The following is a 15,962-nucleotide window of genomic DNA, read 5'->3' on the forward strand; positions in this document are numbered from 1 at the left end:
CACCTATAGGAAGATGGAAGAGGCCATTCTTGGCTGACTCAAAGAATCCAGGGAGAGAAGAACAACACGTTTTACCTAAAGATTGTTAGAGAAGAGCTGGGGTCTGGTCTGGCATCCTCACTAGCCATGTGACCCCAAACAAAGGGGAATGGAAACCACAGGAAATCACAGCCCTACAGGGGTTGCTCCGGAATGCATATCACTGCTAAGTGACTTCAGTAATGTGGCCCCTATACTGAGCTCTTCCTGGTAAGGTCCCTTTCTGTGGTGGTTTGAATGGGAACCCCCCTCCCCATGCACATATATTTTTGTCCCCAGTTGGTGGAACTGTTTGGGAAGGTGTGACCTTGTTGGAGGAGGTGTGTTATTGGGGGTGGGCTTTGAGGCTTCAAAAGCCCATGACATCATTTTACCTTACTTCTCTCTCTCTCTCTCTCTCTCTCTCTCTCTCTCTCTCTCTCTCTCTCTCTCTCTGCCTCCCACTGTGCTCCCAGCCATGATGGCCTTGGACTACCCTTTATAATCATGAGCCCCAAATTACATGCTTTCTTTTATAAGCCGCCTTGGTTATGTCTTGTCACAGCAACTTAAAAGTAACCAAGACATTTTCTGTTCTAACATTTTATAACTCCAATATTTTGACCCAAGCACGTAGGAGGTTCAGGCAGGAGAATCGGGGGTCACCCTCAGCTACATACTGAACTGTAAATACTGAGACCCCCCCGCCTTTTTTTTACTATTTATATGAAAATCCTACAAATTTTAAAATGAGAACCAAGCCTTTAACTGTTCCTTAGCCTCCAGGAAGATAAGTGTTGCTTCTATTCCCAGTGAAACCCAGGTTTGAATTTTGTCCATATTGGCCTGGGTCAACAGTGAATGAATGGTTCTGAGCTCTCTCTCTCTCTCTCTCTCGCTCTCTCTCTCTCTCTCTCTCTCTCTCTCTCTGTCTGTCTGTCTCCCCTTCAGATCAATATCTTTTTTCCCCCATCTTTAAAGGACATTCACTGTTTCTAAGCTGGTGGCTTTGGCCAGGCTTTTTATTGCTTTAAGAAGTTAAAGAGCAAAGTTAATGGAGGTGGGCGGAGGCAAAGGAGGACTTGTGGCTGTAAGGTATGGCCCAGATCAGCGCTTCCTGAGCTGTGGAGCCTGAGGGTCCATAGCTGAAGGTGTGTCAGCAGAGGAGGAAGCCCACAGCATCTTACCTTCTAGGGATCAGGCTTTGAACAGGGGAGCTCTCATAATGGGGTCTATAAGAAGGTATATAAGAAGATCTCCTGACCTGATCAAACAGTGTGCGAGCATCACGGAGTGGGGCTGGTGGCTAGATCGGGAGTTCACTATGGGGATGTGGTTTCTCAAGCAGGACTTTATGAATTTGTTAGAGCAAGGCCATTCCGGCTGGCCTTTCATCCTGCTGAATTAGAAAAGTAAGGTCTGCCTGGCACGGTGACACAGCCTTTAATCCTAGGGAGCACTCAGGAGGCAGAGTCATGTGGATTTCTGAATTCAAGTCTAATCTGGTCTTCCTGGCGAGTTCCAAGACAGCCAGGGCTACACAGAGAAGCCCAGTCTCAGAGAATCAAAATAAAGTGAAATAAACAAAAATCCACAAACAAAGCAACGAGAGAGAGAGAGCGAGAGAGAGAGAGAGAGAGAGAGAGAGAGAGAGAGAGAGAGAGAGAGAGAGAGAGAGAGAGTTCTGTACTGCAGTTGTCTGAGAAGCCCCTGCCCTTTCCAAGGTCAAGAAGATATGCTCACAGAGGTTGGTGCTCACTGCCATCCAGGGGGTGCTTCCCCCAGCTCTGCTGTCAAATGATAGGTCTGTGACCCCTTAGTCACCTCCCACTGCCACCAACCTCATGGCCAGTGACATGTACATTTTGTCCCACAGCTTTGTCGGCTCCTGCCCTTTGTTTGCTTGCTGTGACTCAGGGTCTCATTATATAGCCCATGTCAGTCCCAAAATCACAAGCAAGTCCCTGTCCCAATGGTGAGTGGCACTCTCCTTTTTGAGATGTGAGCAAAAGTCTACTCACCCAGACAGGGAACCGATAACAGAAAAGTATGGATATCACCAAAGTCCAAGTGGTGAACCAATTCGTTTTAGTGGGGCTACTCATAAGAATATGGGTGAGGGATTACTTACAGGAGCAGAACTGACTTACGATGATGGCCTCATCAGCAAAGCCTATCCCACTATGGGTGACAGTTCACAAAAGCTGTAAGCAGATAACCTGCAGGAAGCTAGTCAAAGAATGTCTTTTCCAGATAACTCAGCTAGATGAGTCTCTTCCAGGCAACTCTGTAATCTGAGACTTTCTGAGCAGTCCTTACACTTGGCCAGTATCAGTATAGAAACAGGATGCTTGGGGGAGGGTGGGACCCAGTGAATCTGATCAGTTTCAGGGACTTCCTGTGAAGCCTTTACTTTCTCTGCTTAACGCTCTGCCCAGGATGAAAAGATTCACCTCTACTTAGAACATCTGGTTACTTCACCTCCTTTCTAACATCTGGGTCTTAACTAGCTTCCCTCCAAGATGGAAAGTTTTAATTTAAGAAGATTCTGCTACATTACACTCAGGCTTCTGAGTGCTGAGATGACAGATCTGACCTGCCATTCTCATCCCTCTGGCATTTCCCAAAGGAATCTCTCTCTCTCCTCTCTCTCTCTCTCTCTCTCTCTCTCTCTCTCTCTCTCTCTCTCTCTCTCTCTATCTCTATCTCTATCTCTCACTGTCTCTCTCTCTCTCTCTATCTATCTATCTATCTATCTATCTATCTATCTATCTATCTATCTCTATCTCTATCTTTCACTGTCTCTCTCTCTGCCCCCACCTTGCTCAGCATGACTCATCTGCCCTGGCACTGGGTGCTAAGAAAACAGTCTAGGAGCAAGACAAGAACCGGAGCCTCTGAGACAGATCAGGACAGAAAAAGTATGCACTGGAAGGCCAGGCAGACCAGAGCAGCAGCAGTCCCAGCTAGGTACCCTACACCCCGGCCTTCCTTCATCCCCAGTGGCTTCACCAGTCAGTCACTAAAAGGCAAGGCTGGAAGGCCAGGAGTCACTTAGCAGATACCCTGCAGGGACTGGTGTCTGCGCTGCCTGAAGGCTAGACTGTCCCCATTCCCCTCCCCCTCTGCACACTCTCCTGCCTGGACACAAGGGTGTGAAGGCAGACTCATTCACCCTTGGCCAGTGTCTGAGGTCACCCTATAGTGTCACCTGGACCATACTCTATAGGAAGACTGTGAGAGCCATAGGTCAGACATATCTCACTGATGTCCTTGAAGGGCCTCTCAGATACCAGTGCAGAATGCCGGAAGCAGAAAGCCTGGATCTGCATAGAGCCTCTGGACACAGAACAATGTTACCGACCGGCTAGGAGGCCTTAGCTGCCTGTACCCTGCTCTCCTCGGACTCGCGGCTCTGGGCTTTAGTTTCCTCTGTGAAATTAGAGCCATGGTCACAACCTCTTCTTCTGATGTGATAGAGCCCAGGAGCCAGACTCCTAGGCTGTTCTTGTTGCTAGTAAACTGGCCTTGGCAATACTCCTGCAACTCCTGCAGAATTTCTCAGGTCTCGGGGACTTCGCTGTGCTAAGGACCGTGGCAATGGCCCAGGCCAGGAAAGCAGGGCCTGCCAGGCACCATCTCATACGTACCCACAGAGGCCATTTTCATCTGAGATTCCGGAACTAGGGTATTTTTTCTTTTTTTTATCCTGGAAGAAGTGACAACCAGAGGGATGATGCTCAGAGTCACACAACAAATACATAGTGACTGTGCCGGGGGCAGGATCAGCCAACACATCCTGGAGTTCTGGCGTGTCACTGCTTTGCCATCAAGAATGGCAATGATGTAGCAGCTAAGATGCACCTGGAGTTTGCTCAGTACCACCTGGGCCACTGCGCTGGATGCCTCCGATTCGTCCCATACCTGGTGACAGTTACACTATCGCATCCAGTGTGTTGAGCTCAGGGGGGATGGCAGCCTGTGACGAGCAGAGACAGGACCCACACCCGGGGCTGCTTGGCTTCACTTCCCACCAGGCATTCGCTGAGGAAGTCTATCAGCAGAACCCTAGACCTAAGCTGGGACCCAGCCTGCCTTGCTCAGTGTGGCCCAGCTTGGGTTCCTGCTTCCCAGCACCAGCACTGGTGTGGCCCGGGAACAGGCCACTCAGCACCAGCCACTTTTGCCAAGTGCTTTTGGCAAAGTTGCTCCTGGCTGGGAACCTCTCTTGTTGGCCAGCAGTCAGGATTCAATGTTAAGTCAAGATGTCACTGTAATCCACCGAAAGACTTCATCTGTGGCACACTTGTCCTCTGCCCCAAGCACCTTCCCCTCTCCTCCCTCCTCTCTCTCTCTCTCTCTCTCTCTCTCTCTCTCTCTCTCTCTCTCTCTCTCTCTCTCCCTCCCTCCCTCCCTCCCTCCCTCCCTCCCTCCTTCTCTCTCTCTCTCTCTCTTTCTCTCTCAGCATGAAGAGCCCTCTGTTCATAGGGGTGCAGGCGTCCAGTAGAGTCCTGGCTGAACCTTGCCTTTCTGAGGTTATCCTGACCTCCACAGCACACAGCCCCAACATGGTGATGCCTTCCCTTGGTTCTGCCGACTTCAACTCCTTGAAACCTTTCCTGGGAGCACTGACCTGCTGCCCTGAGGAGCTCTTTGGTTCATACCTGGCTACTCCCTCCTCCCTTTTTCTCCCCTGCTTCCCCCTCTGTCTTAGTCATTTTTTTCCTTCTAGCCTTCCTTGGGGAGAACACAGAATGTGCCTTGTATGTAAGGTAACCTGGTGAACCTCAGGGCCAGATTCACTCAGTTGCACACATTTTGAGCACCTGGATTCTGCTGCTGCCCTAGTCGGAGCTCCTTCCTCACAACAGCATCAATGTCCTGGCTGTAAATGAAGGCAGTGTGTCGCCTGGTGTGCTCTCCAGAGGGTATGTCACGCTTGCCTTCCAGCGTCACACACAGACATGCTAAGGAGCCCTCCCGTTGCCGGGTGGTTGGAGGGACTGGCATCTGGGACAAGGTCCAGCACAGACTTGTGGCTTCTTTTTCCTTCTTTGCTGTATCCTGGCTGTTGAGGGTGGGTGGTGGGATGGAGACCTTTGCAAAGCCTCAGCCTCTAGGGAAAAAAAATGAAGTTAAAGGAAGAATTGCAAGATGCTCTCTTATGCTGGGGTCTGGTCTTGTGACCACCCAAGGGTCTCCTTCATCTCACTGCTCTTGGGCAGTGGCCCCTGGACATCAGGCCCTATTGTTTACTCTCTTTTAATTCATCATTCATTCATTCATTCATTCATTCATTCAATATTAACTGAGTTTCTGCTCTGAGTCACTGTCACCAGAACAAACTAAAGGCCCTGTCTGCACAAGGCTTATATTCAGTCTTCCCAGGCCCCATGGGTGGCCCAGGACAGTGTTCTCCATGAATCTTTCTTCATCTGTAATGTGGGGGTGGGGCTGTCCTGGGAGTTCCCAGGATTCACTCAGAAAGGATCACTAGTCTGCAGGGTGCTGGGTGGAGCCTCTAAAGTAGGTCCTGGTGTGGAGCTCAGGGCACCCCAGCATGTGACAGTGTCTTATCAGGTGCTCTCTTGTGCTGTGTAACCATGGGTTCCCCCAAACCCTGGGCTTCTCTTTCCTCCTGGCTCCAGCCCTTGGTTCCTTTGGCCGTGTCCCTCTGCCCTACTTTGACTGTCCTGACTGATCCAAGAGTTTTTCCTTATTCCAGTATTTCTCCCATTCTGAGGGAGGGGCCCTGTCTTCCACCCCACCTTTTAGCTGGGGCCAGGCCTGGCCTCTATGTGTCCCTGGCTGTAGAGCAGTAGTTCTGATACCCAATTCAGCAGGAGCCTCGCCGTCTCAGGACCGTGGGCATCTTGGCTAGACTTAATCATCATAGGATTCCCTCTCCTCATCCTTCACGCCTAGCCTTCCAGTACCTTCCAGTGTACCAGGAACCGTACTCCGACAAGCCCTGCCTCCCCCTCCCAATTTCCTTGCCGCCTGCACCCCAACCATTCTATCTTTATGCTGCTTCCAGGTCATTGTACTTGGGTGTGACCCCTTCCTCAGTTTACCTTCCCAGTCCTCCCTGCATCTCATTTCGGTCCAGCTTGACTCTGTCATCCTCTTCCATCCTTCTTGACACTAGTCAGTGATCTAGGAAACATAACTCTGTGACACAGGTGTCATTAGGAAAGGGAAGGCTTGTAAGGTGAGCACCCTCCTGATTGGTTTAGGCTCTGCACCTGCTCTGAACCTCGCCTTGTTAGGTTAAGGGCCTCAGACTTAGTGTTTGGGTAGGAGGAGGTTCCCTCAGAGCTCCTGAGGAATGACTGGCTCCCAGTGATGCACTTCCTCCGAATTTCCCACTGACTGGGCATTGTGTTCAAACGCCAGAACCCCCTTGGGGATGTTCTCATTCAAACCACCACACAGTTACCGATTTATCCATTGGCTGGATGGCTGACTATTAGTCATCTGGCAGATTAGTTGACTGGTTAGGTCTGTTGTTGTTTAATCTTTGTTCGAGAGTGTGGGTGTGATATGTGTGTGTGCGCGTGTGTATACATGTTTGTGTGCGTGAACGAGGGCTCATGCGTGTCACAGTATGTGTAGAGATCAGGGTAAATTCAGGCGTCAGTCCTTGCCTTGGACCGTGTTTGAAACAGGGTCTCCCCATTCTTCATTCTGTGTTTACACCAGGCTGGCTGGTCCATGAGCTTCCGGGGCTCTCTGCGTGCCCCTGGACTGAGGAGTGCAGGGGTTACAGAAGCCACATCCGGCTCCCCGAGGATCCAAACTTTTTATTATGGATGAATGGGTTGATATATGGATTATTTTTATTTCAGTTCCCTGTTGTCTGGCTGGTTGACTATGTTCCCATGGCATAGGGCTTGAAGATCACCACTCTCCAGCCTCCTGCACCCCTGCACCCCCACCTCCCCACCCCCACTGACACTATCTGGGTCCCCATACCCAATGACTTCTCTCCTTGTCTTTCACAGGCGCTTGTCCGGCTGCCTCCCCACATTTCACAGTGTGACGAAGTCTTCCGGTTCTTTGAGGCACGGCCTGAGGACGTCAACCCCCCAAAAGAGTGAGTAGTGTGATTGGGAGGCATGAGTCGAATCGGAGGCCTGTGGGGAAGGAGACCTAGCACTGTGGCATTGTCACCCAGCTAAGGGCACATCCAATAGACAATCTGCAGAGGGTTGCTATAGCAATCTATCTGTCAAGGTCAAAGGTCGCCTATCGTCAGCGGGCATATACGCCATGATTCTTATAACTTTTAAAGTCAGGGAACAGTCAGTGTTCCTTATGCTTCGCGGCATTGAGCAATTTTGTATACATTAACCACACGCTATATATATGTGTGTGTGTGTGTGTGTGTCTGTCTGTCTGTCTGTCTGTCTGTCTGTCTGTCTATCTATATCTATATCTACATCTACATCTACATCTACATCTACATCTATATCTATATCTATATCTATATATACACATGCATGCATGATTAAGTTATTTTAAAAGAAGTGAAAGCCAGCCATGGTGTCTCATGCCAGCTCTCAGGAGGCACGGGCAGGTGGATCTCTGTGAGTTCAAGGTTAGCCAGGCCTGAATAGTAAGACCCATCTCAAAAGTGGGCAGAAGGAGCTGGAGAGATGGCTCAGCGGTTAAGAGCACTGGTTCTCTGTCTTCTCTACCCTCCTCTGCTCCTTCCTCACTCTCTAGGGTAAACCATGGCTCTGGGTCCGGTTTTGCTTGTTCCCAGCTGTGACGGCCTTTCCTTCTCCTCACATCATGGTGGAGAGGACACCACACGTTCTGGGTGGTGGGATGCCATGTTCAGGGGCTGACAGGGAAAGAGGGCAGTGTTGGTGGTTGGAAGCAATGAACCTGCCTTTATTCCAGCCAATTCTGCTTCTTACCAGTCAGCTAAATGAATGGGTCCCATTTCACATGCGGTCCTGTGCACTAATGCTGTACAATACAGACTAGCCTCGTGCCCACCTCCAGAGACGCCCTCTCAAGAATGGTAGCACCCCAACACCAGCCCAGGAAATGAGGGATGACTGCTTCGGGTCACACTCTGAAGTCAGTTGTTGTCACTCAAGGCTCTTTGACCATTTGTGCAACGTCTAGAATTCCGTTTTCCTGTCCTGGGCACAAGCTGATGCTGGACACGTGGTGGTAGCAAGACAGGCCCCTGAGGTAAGCCAGTGGGTACTGCTGGTACACAGTATAAACACTCACACTATTGTCTGCCTGAGCCTGGGGACAGGACAGGCTGTGACTCATGGCACAGTCTGCCTTGCAGAGAGCACAGCCCAGCAGGAACAGGGTGAAAAGCATTTGGCCTTTTATGTCACCATGGAGACAGGAGCTGGCTGCCTCTTTCTGCATGACCTGTGGCTCAAGAAGTGTGGCAGGCTGTGAGAAGAGAGTTCTCTGCTCTGCCTCTGGACCCCGCCTCCCTCCCCAAGGGGAGACTTGTATCCCTTACTCTGTCCACCGTGAAAGAGCCCAGGCCTCTCTGTGACCCTGGGCCGACTGCCTGCCCCTCCCTCTGAGGGCTGAGGGCTGCTTACCTTTCTAGACCACCGTTCGTGCCCCTGCTCCCCATCCTGAAACATAAACACGGATCATATAGCAGAATATTTTGACTTGTGGCAACTCTGAGGAGAGTTATCAAATTATCAAAACCAGTGCATTGCATTGGAATTTGGCAGACAACCTGCCCTCCTTCCCCCCCCCCCAAGGTGCTTCGGGAGCTCTTGGTTTTCAGTCTTGAGGAGGTGGGCAGTCGCTCTAGGCTTTGATCCCCTCATAGGCCACTGTGGTGTCCAGAGTGTCCTGGCACAGAAAGGAACTCTTCTAGATTCTTTGATGAGCTCGGCACAGAGCAGGCGCGGTGCAGCATCTTCTGCAGACATCCCAGGAAGGTTGCTCTGGGGCAGTGATTCCCCTGACTTCGAACACACGGACTGACCCATGTGCATTTCGGCGCAGTACAGAACAGGATGCTCTTTCAAGCACCTGGCTTACATCTTAGCCCCTGGCATTTTTGTACTTTTTTTTTTTTTTTTTTTTTTTTTTTTTTTTGCTGCCCTCCCTCAGCACACCCAGCAGGTACTTCCTTCAGCCCATCTCCCCACTCCGTCTGAGTTTAGCCCTCCCTTTGCCTGCCCCAGGCCCAGCTCATCACCGCGATGAACCATTGGCCTCCTGTTTGGTCTCTCAAGTTGCCTCAGCTCCCTGTGATTAGATCATGCCACCCCCTCACGCCCAGGTCAATCTTCCTGTCACTTAGAGTCCAAGTGGTCACCTCCCTCTGATAACACATGCTCGTCCTCCTTTTTCCACTCTGAAAAGTCAAACCTGCTGGCCATGCACACTCAGGGCCCGTCTTAGTCAGGGTTCTACTGCTGTGAAGAGACACCATGACCATGACCAAGACGAGTCTCATAAGGACATTATTTCATTGAGGCTGGCTTACAGGTTCAGGGGTTCAGTCCATTATCATCAAGATGGGAGTGTGGCAGCATGCAGGTGTTCTGAAGGCATCTAGGAGAAGAAGACTGGCTTCCAGGCAGCTAGGATAAGGGTCTTAAAGCTCACGCCCACAGTGACACACTTTATCCAACAAGGCCACACCTCCAAATAGTGTGTCTTTCTGGGCCAAGCATATTCAAACCCCACAGGTCCTTGGTACAACGGCTTCTGGGCATGGGACATGCAGCCCCCAAGAGAATTTCTCATACCTCCTTCTCCATGTGGACAGCCATCCTTCCTTCCTTCCTTCCTTCCTTCCTTCCTTCCTCCCTTCCTTCCCTGAACCTCCCAGCACCCCCACAGCTTCCTGTTTCTCTATAGAACTTACTAAGAGATCTGCTGTGTCCTGCTTCTTGACTCTTGTTAGCAGTGTGAGTGGCCCCAGACTCACACATCTGTTTCAGAAGCTGTATCGCAGTAATAGTTAAGTAATCTTAAGAGATGGGATCTTAAGCCAGGAAAATGTCCAATAGGCAAAGATGGAACTACTTCCTGCTTCATAGACAACCATCTTTATACCATACAAAGCTCTCTGGGTCTTCTTCTGTCTCTCTGTCTGTCTTATTATTCTACTTATTTTCATTTTATGTGCACTGGTAGTTTTGCCTACATACATGTTCATGTAAGGGTGTCAGATCCCCGGAAACTGGAGTTACAAATAGTTGTGAGCAGCCACGTGGGTACTGGGAAGTGAACCCAGGTCCTCTAGAAGAACAGCCAGTGCTCTTAACCTCTGAGCCATCTCTCCAGCCCCCTATCTGGGTTCTCTTAGAAGATATTGGTCCCATCCATGTAGCTTCCCTCTCATGGCCTAATCACTGCCTAAGGCCTCACCACCTAATGCTGCCATATTGAATCTAACTGACATTTCTATCTGTAGCTGTGTTCTTGGAATGCTAGCATGTAAAAAGTTGTGTGTGTGTGTGTGTGTGTGTGTGTGTGTCTGCATACACATGCATGTGAGTATGTGTCTGCATACATGTGTGCATGTATACACACGTGGTGAGAGTGTACACATGTGTGAATGTGTGTATGTATGCAAACACATGTGTGAGAGTGCACACGAGTGTGTGTGTGTGTGTGTGTGTGTGGTGTGCATCCTGATAAGAGAGGAGAGCAGAAAGAGAGAGTGTCTGCCTCACTGGCCTCACCCTGTGTACCCCACACATTATTTTGTCATTTACATCTCAGGCCACCTGAGGAAGAGTCTTTCATCCTTGGTATCCAGTAGTGATTCCAAAGCACCAAAGCACACAGCCAAGAAGCAGGGAGGCAGATTTTAAAACTCATGTATGCTACCTTGGAGGCCTGCTACCTCTCCTCCCTGGGCCAGGCCCTTTGTCTAGTAGTCACAAGAGGTTAGTGAGCGAGAAAGTCTCATGCTGGGACTTCTTAGTCTGTCTGTGTGAGCTCTGGGGGAGCCGTGTGGGACTTGGGGTGAGGAGAGAGGGACTTCAGGTCAGGAGCCATCCTTGGCACTAGGCATGTAGCTCCCTGCTCACCAAGCTTACATTAAGCTACAGTGTTGAGTCTCTTAACATGGCCATAGTGAGAGTTCAAGGACAGCCTGGGCTACATGAGACCCTGTGTCCCGAAGAAAGAGAAAAACTGGGTGAGCAAGGTGTCCCAGTGGGTAAAGGTGCTTGCCCTCAAACCTGGTGACCTGAGTTCAGGCTGGGGACCCATGTGGTGGAAGAGGAGAATTGATTCCCACAAGTTGTCCTCTAAGCTCCACACATGCACCATGGTACAGTGTCTACATGTGCATGCGCGGCTCGCACATACACACACACAGACACACACACACACACACATACACACACACAGACACATACACACACACAGACACACACACACACAGACACACACACACAGACAGACATACACACACACATACACACACAGACTCACACAGACACACACACATAGACACACACACAGACACACACACAGACACACAGACACACACACAGACACACACACACACACAGACACACACACATACACACACACACAGATACACACAGACAGATAGACAGACACACACACACACATACACAGACACACACACACAGACACACACACACACACACAGACACACACACACAGATAGACATACACACACACATACACACACAGACTCACACACACACACATAGACACACACAGACTCACACACACACACAGACACACACACACACACACACACACACACACACACACACACACACAGACACAAATAGATAAGCCCCCATCCCACCACACAGAAACACGGCCCATTGTCCAGAGGACCATTCGCCCTGACTCAGCACGCCTTGTTCCCTTGGTGTCGGCAGGGACCCCCTCAGGCAGTGATCTCTGGTCTCTTGTTTATTCCTCCTGTCCAGCCTGCCCTGATGAAATTCTTGTAATTTCATGGAACAGGCTGAGTCCTGCTAAACTAGTTTTTGTTCTTCAGCCTCGGGGCCACAGAGCACTCTGTTGAGACCTAAAACAATGTCCCAATGTTCAGAGGGACTCCAAGTGGGTGGTGGCAGGGCCTGGGCAGATCAGAACCATCTTGCCCCAGCCTGCCTTGAGGGACAGTTACTTTCTGACTCAGGGGGCCAAAGTGTTTCTGGAAAGTCCCTTGCCCAAGCCAAGTCTGCCCCCAGCAGCCCTGGCTCCATTACCAACCCCAGCAGCCCTGGCTCCATTACCAACCCCAGCAGCCTTGGCATGAGCCCTAGCATCCCTGTGATGGCTCTGACCTTGCCACACAGGAACAGGCACACAGGGAAGCCATTTTCAGCTGCTGTCCAGTTGAGCTAGGGCACTGGATGTGGAGACAGGGACAGCCTGTCTCAGGGGATCAGGAATAAGGCTTTCCTGGGAAGGAGATGCAGAGCAGGTATGGTGGGAAAGATCAAGGTTAGATGTGGAGACTCTGTAGATGGGTCCAGGCTCCTCCCACTTCCTGCTTGGCAGCGGTGGCTCCTCCTGGACCAGCTGATAGAACTGGGAAGTCCCAGGAGGAGATGGGACAGTCACTGCATCTCCCCATTTCCTAGGTGGTCTAGGACACAGGAACCATGAGCCTCGCCTCAGACCCAGAAGGGGGACAGAGTAAGGGCACCTTGTCAGTGAGGCCAGGTTTCTGAGAGTTTGAGGTGACTGTTTTTGGGGTCTCCACATTCTCACACTCACTGGAAGCCAAGGCCTGCTTGCAAGGTAGGGAATCAGCGTTCCCCGTGACATTTTAGTTAGAGTTCAGGTATTCCCTATCCTGTACAGATGGGCTTGACTCTAGCTGTAGTGTTTGGAAGGATCTCACACAGTCCTCACTCCAGGTTCTTCCCTTAGGCAGCCTTAGGTACTGGGGTAGAGAGCCAGCCCCACCCTATGCTGGGCTGCGTCCTGGTTAGACCAGGCCAGGTAACTCCGTTCATCCATCATCAGCAACCCATCCATGGCCACTGGTTACTGCACAGAGAGCCCCTTCGTAGGAACGAGTAAGAGCTGGACCCAGTGGTTGTGGGTTCGAGAGAGACGGGATGAGAAGGAAGAGAGCACAGTCTGCACACCTCTGCCAGAGTCCCTTCCACCTGGGTGCGAAGGTGCCCACAGGAAACGTGTGCACACCGAGTAACAGAGCTGCCATGTCTGTCTGTCCTGCTGGGTGGGCCGCAGGAGTAACAAGGATTCAAAAGCTCATGTTCGGCTTCAACAACTCCAGCAAAGGTCATTGAGGGCAGAAAGGGTGTTCTCTGAGCTGACAGGGGGTTTCTGGCTCCCTTGAACAAGAGCATAGTGAAAATACTGGGGTGCTGGCACAGGGTGACCTGGGGTCCTAGTTTTTGAAAGAATTCAAGGTGCATGTGAAAAGTTGTTTTTTTTTTTAATGAAGAGTTATATTGAAAAATCTGATAAAACTGAAGACATTCATAGCAAAAATTTCTGATAAAATGTAAGATTTATTGGGAAAATTTTCTGATCAAATTGAAGACAAATATGGAAATTTTTTTCTGAAAAATTAAACAGGTATATTGAAATTTTTTATAAAATTGAACTTTTAAATATAAAACATGATAAAGTTGAAGTCATTTATTTAAAAGATTCCTGAAAAATTGGAGGACAAATTCTGAAAAATTCAAGATGTATGTAGAATATATTTTAATAAAATTGAAGATTTACATGGAAAAAAATTTCTGATAAAATTGAAGTTTTATATGATAAAATAAGAAAATCTAAGACATATAGAAAAAAATTCTTATAAAATTGGAACACTAATATGGAAAAATTATTTGAAAACATTGAAGAGGTATATTGAAAAAAGTTCTGACAAAATCGAAATTTTATTTAAAAAGAAAACAAAATTGAAGTCATATTGTGGTTTCTGTTCTTCCCTGACCCCTAGCCTTGGGAGGAGTTGGAGTGTGGGTGTCTGTCATTCCTACAGGCTTCCTGTCTCATGCCTGAGGTTCTTGGGCATCTCCAGCAGGACAAGTAAGCCCCGCCCACCCAGATATCTCCCGCTGGACAGGTGTTCCCCCTCCCCGGGACTGGTGAGCCCCCTTTTCTCCTCGAAATCCAAAGGCTCATTCTTACCACTGCTGGCTACTCTGTATATAACTCCCTGGTTTGTGACCTCTCAGGGTCAGTCCACGTCAGAACTGAAGTGAGAACCCCGCCTTAGCCTCTCTGTGGCCAGCCTTCTCTGATGACACCAGGCAGGTTTGACCATACACAGTGTGAGACCAAGGAGCCAATGTCTGAGGCACAGCCTTGGCAAGGAAACTCACAGTCTGAGGGTGGAAGGCATGAGAGCATCCCAGGTGCATGCTGGAACCCAGCTCCTCCTCCACCTACCCAATGCCTATGAATCCTTCAAGTCCCAAGGCTCCTGTGACAATGGCAGCTGCAGATGCAGTGGGGCAGGGAGAAGTGGTTGTGCAGGTTCAGGGCTGCCCACAGCACCAGGCCAGCCTGGTCAGGTGGTCGGAGGCTCCCAGAAAGAGGAGGCATTCAACCTGAGACCAATGGCAAGCTACTCAGGTCAGGTAGCAGGTGGGGGCACCAAGGCCAGAGGGAGCCTGTGGCAAACCTCAGGGAAGAGTCTGTCTCAGGAGGAGCCTTAGGGAGTGTTCTGAGAGCAGGTGGGTGCAAGGAAGGCACTGACTAGGTACATCGACACTGACATCTTGTGGTTCTGTCAAAACTAGGTGGCTATTGTAGTGGTCCAAGTATGTAACAACTTAGGTCTAATGGCTATAAGAATAGGAAAAATAAACAAACACTACCTCAAAGTGAGGAACAAGCTTTGTGAAATCCCTGGGATCCCTTCCCTTAGTGGTCTGGAAGGCGCTTGAGGTTGGAGTTGGAGCACCGACCTAACTTTGAGAGGCTTGGAACCAGCGCCTCACTTCAGATCTGTGTGTATCTTTCGCCACCTGGTGGTCAGACTAAGTATTACAACCACCTGCAGTGGTACTGTCAAGCTTTTGGTATTCTCCTAGAAAGATGGTAATCTCTTCTACAGTTGAGGAAATTGGATATATCTCCAGCCTCACCACAAGATCCACCATAGAGACGCCAGAGGTGGTCCTGGAGACTTTCCTCCAGCCTCCAGAGTTCCTGGATAAAATTCTAAGGATGGGCACCATCCGGTGGGTAAAGGATGCTCTGAGCAATCATCCCCTCCAAATGTAGACTTCCTCCCACTAACCGTACCAATCCCTTCCAGCTCACCAGCAGGTAGCCATCTTACTTGTCACTGGGGTGGAGGTGGGGTTGGGGTGATGGAGAGTAAATACATCCGACTTTGTGTCCCACGCACCCTGGAACTTCCACTGACAGTCTGTGAGCCTTAGAGCCCAGCTCAGTGATGAGGCTCAGAGCGTGAGGGATCTCCCGGATGACTTTAGTAATGTATGGATCACATATTATAAAACCCACTTGTTTTCTCGTGGTTCTGAGTGTGGAAGGCAGGGACCTTGGCTGTGCCAGGCAGGTGCTAAACCACAGATCTACATCCAGCCTTTCAAATTGTCTTGAGTGTGCCACTGATGTGACAAATAGTGATGTGACGACAGGGGAGCCCAGCACCCCCATCAGTCCACATACAGCCCACTGGCACACAGCAGTTATGGGGCGTTCCAAAGACCTGAGTGACTTAGTGGTGACTGTCCACTGTGCTTAGGGTGACTCTCTGAGTCCCCAATGGCCTATTCCTAGGAAGCCCACCAGCTCTAACCTCAGGGCCCTGTCTTCCTTCTTGCCTCTCCCTCTGATTTACCTTCCCTCCTCCCTTCCCATCTCTTTCACAGCCACCCTGGCGTCTTCCTCCCAGCTCACACCCCCCAGGCCCTCCACTCCGCAGAGACAGGGAGTGGGGCCCTTTTGAGCCTGACACCCAG

General features: G+C 50.1%; 1 protein-coding gene across 2 annotated transcripts in view; it reads left to right on the top strand.

The window, feature by feature from the left end:
* SH3PXD2A (SH3 and PX domains 2A) overlaps positions 1 to 15,962 on the top strand; it is a 193,263-nt gene that overhangs the window by 88,656 nt on the left and 88,645 nt on the right. For both annotated transcript variants that reach the window (XM_080912611.1, XM_080912612.1), the window contains exon 5: positions 7,023 to 7,114. In XM_080912611.1, coding sequence (XP_080768737.1) covers positions 7,023 to 7,114 — 92 coding nt within the window. The remainder of the gene's footprint in view (positions 1 to 7,022; positions 7,115 to 15,962) is intronic.

Source organism: Micromys minutus (genome assembly GCF_963924665.1).
Source record: "Micromys minutus genome assembly, chromosome: 2".
Classification (NCBI taxonomy): domain Eukaryota; kingdom Metazoa; phylum Chordata; class Mammalia; order Rodentia; family Muridae; genus Micromys; species Micromys minutus.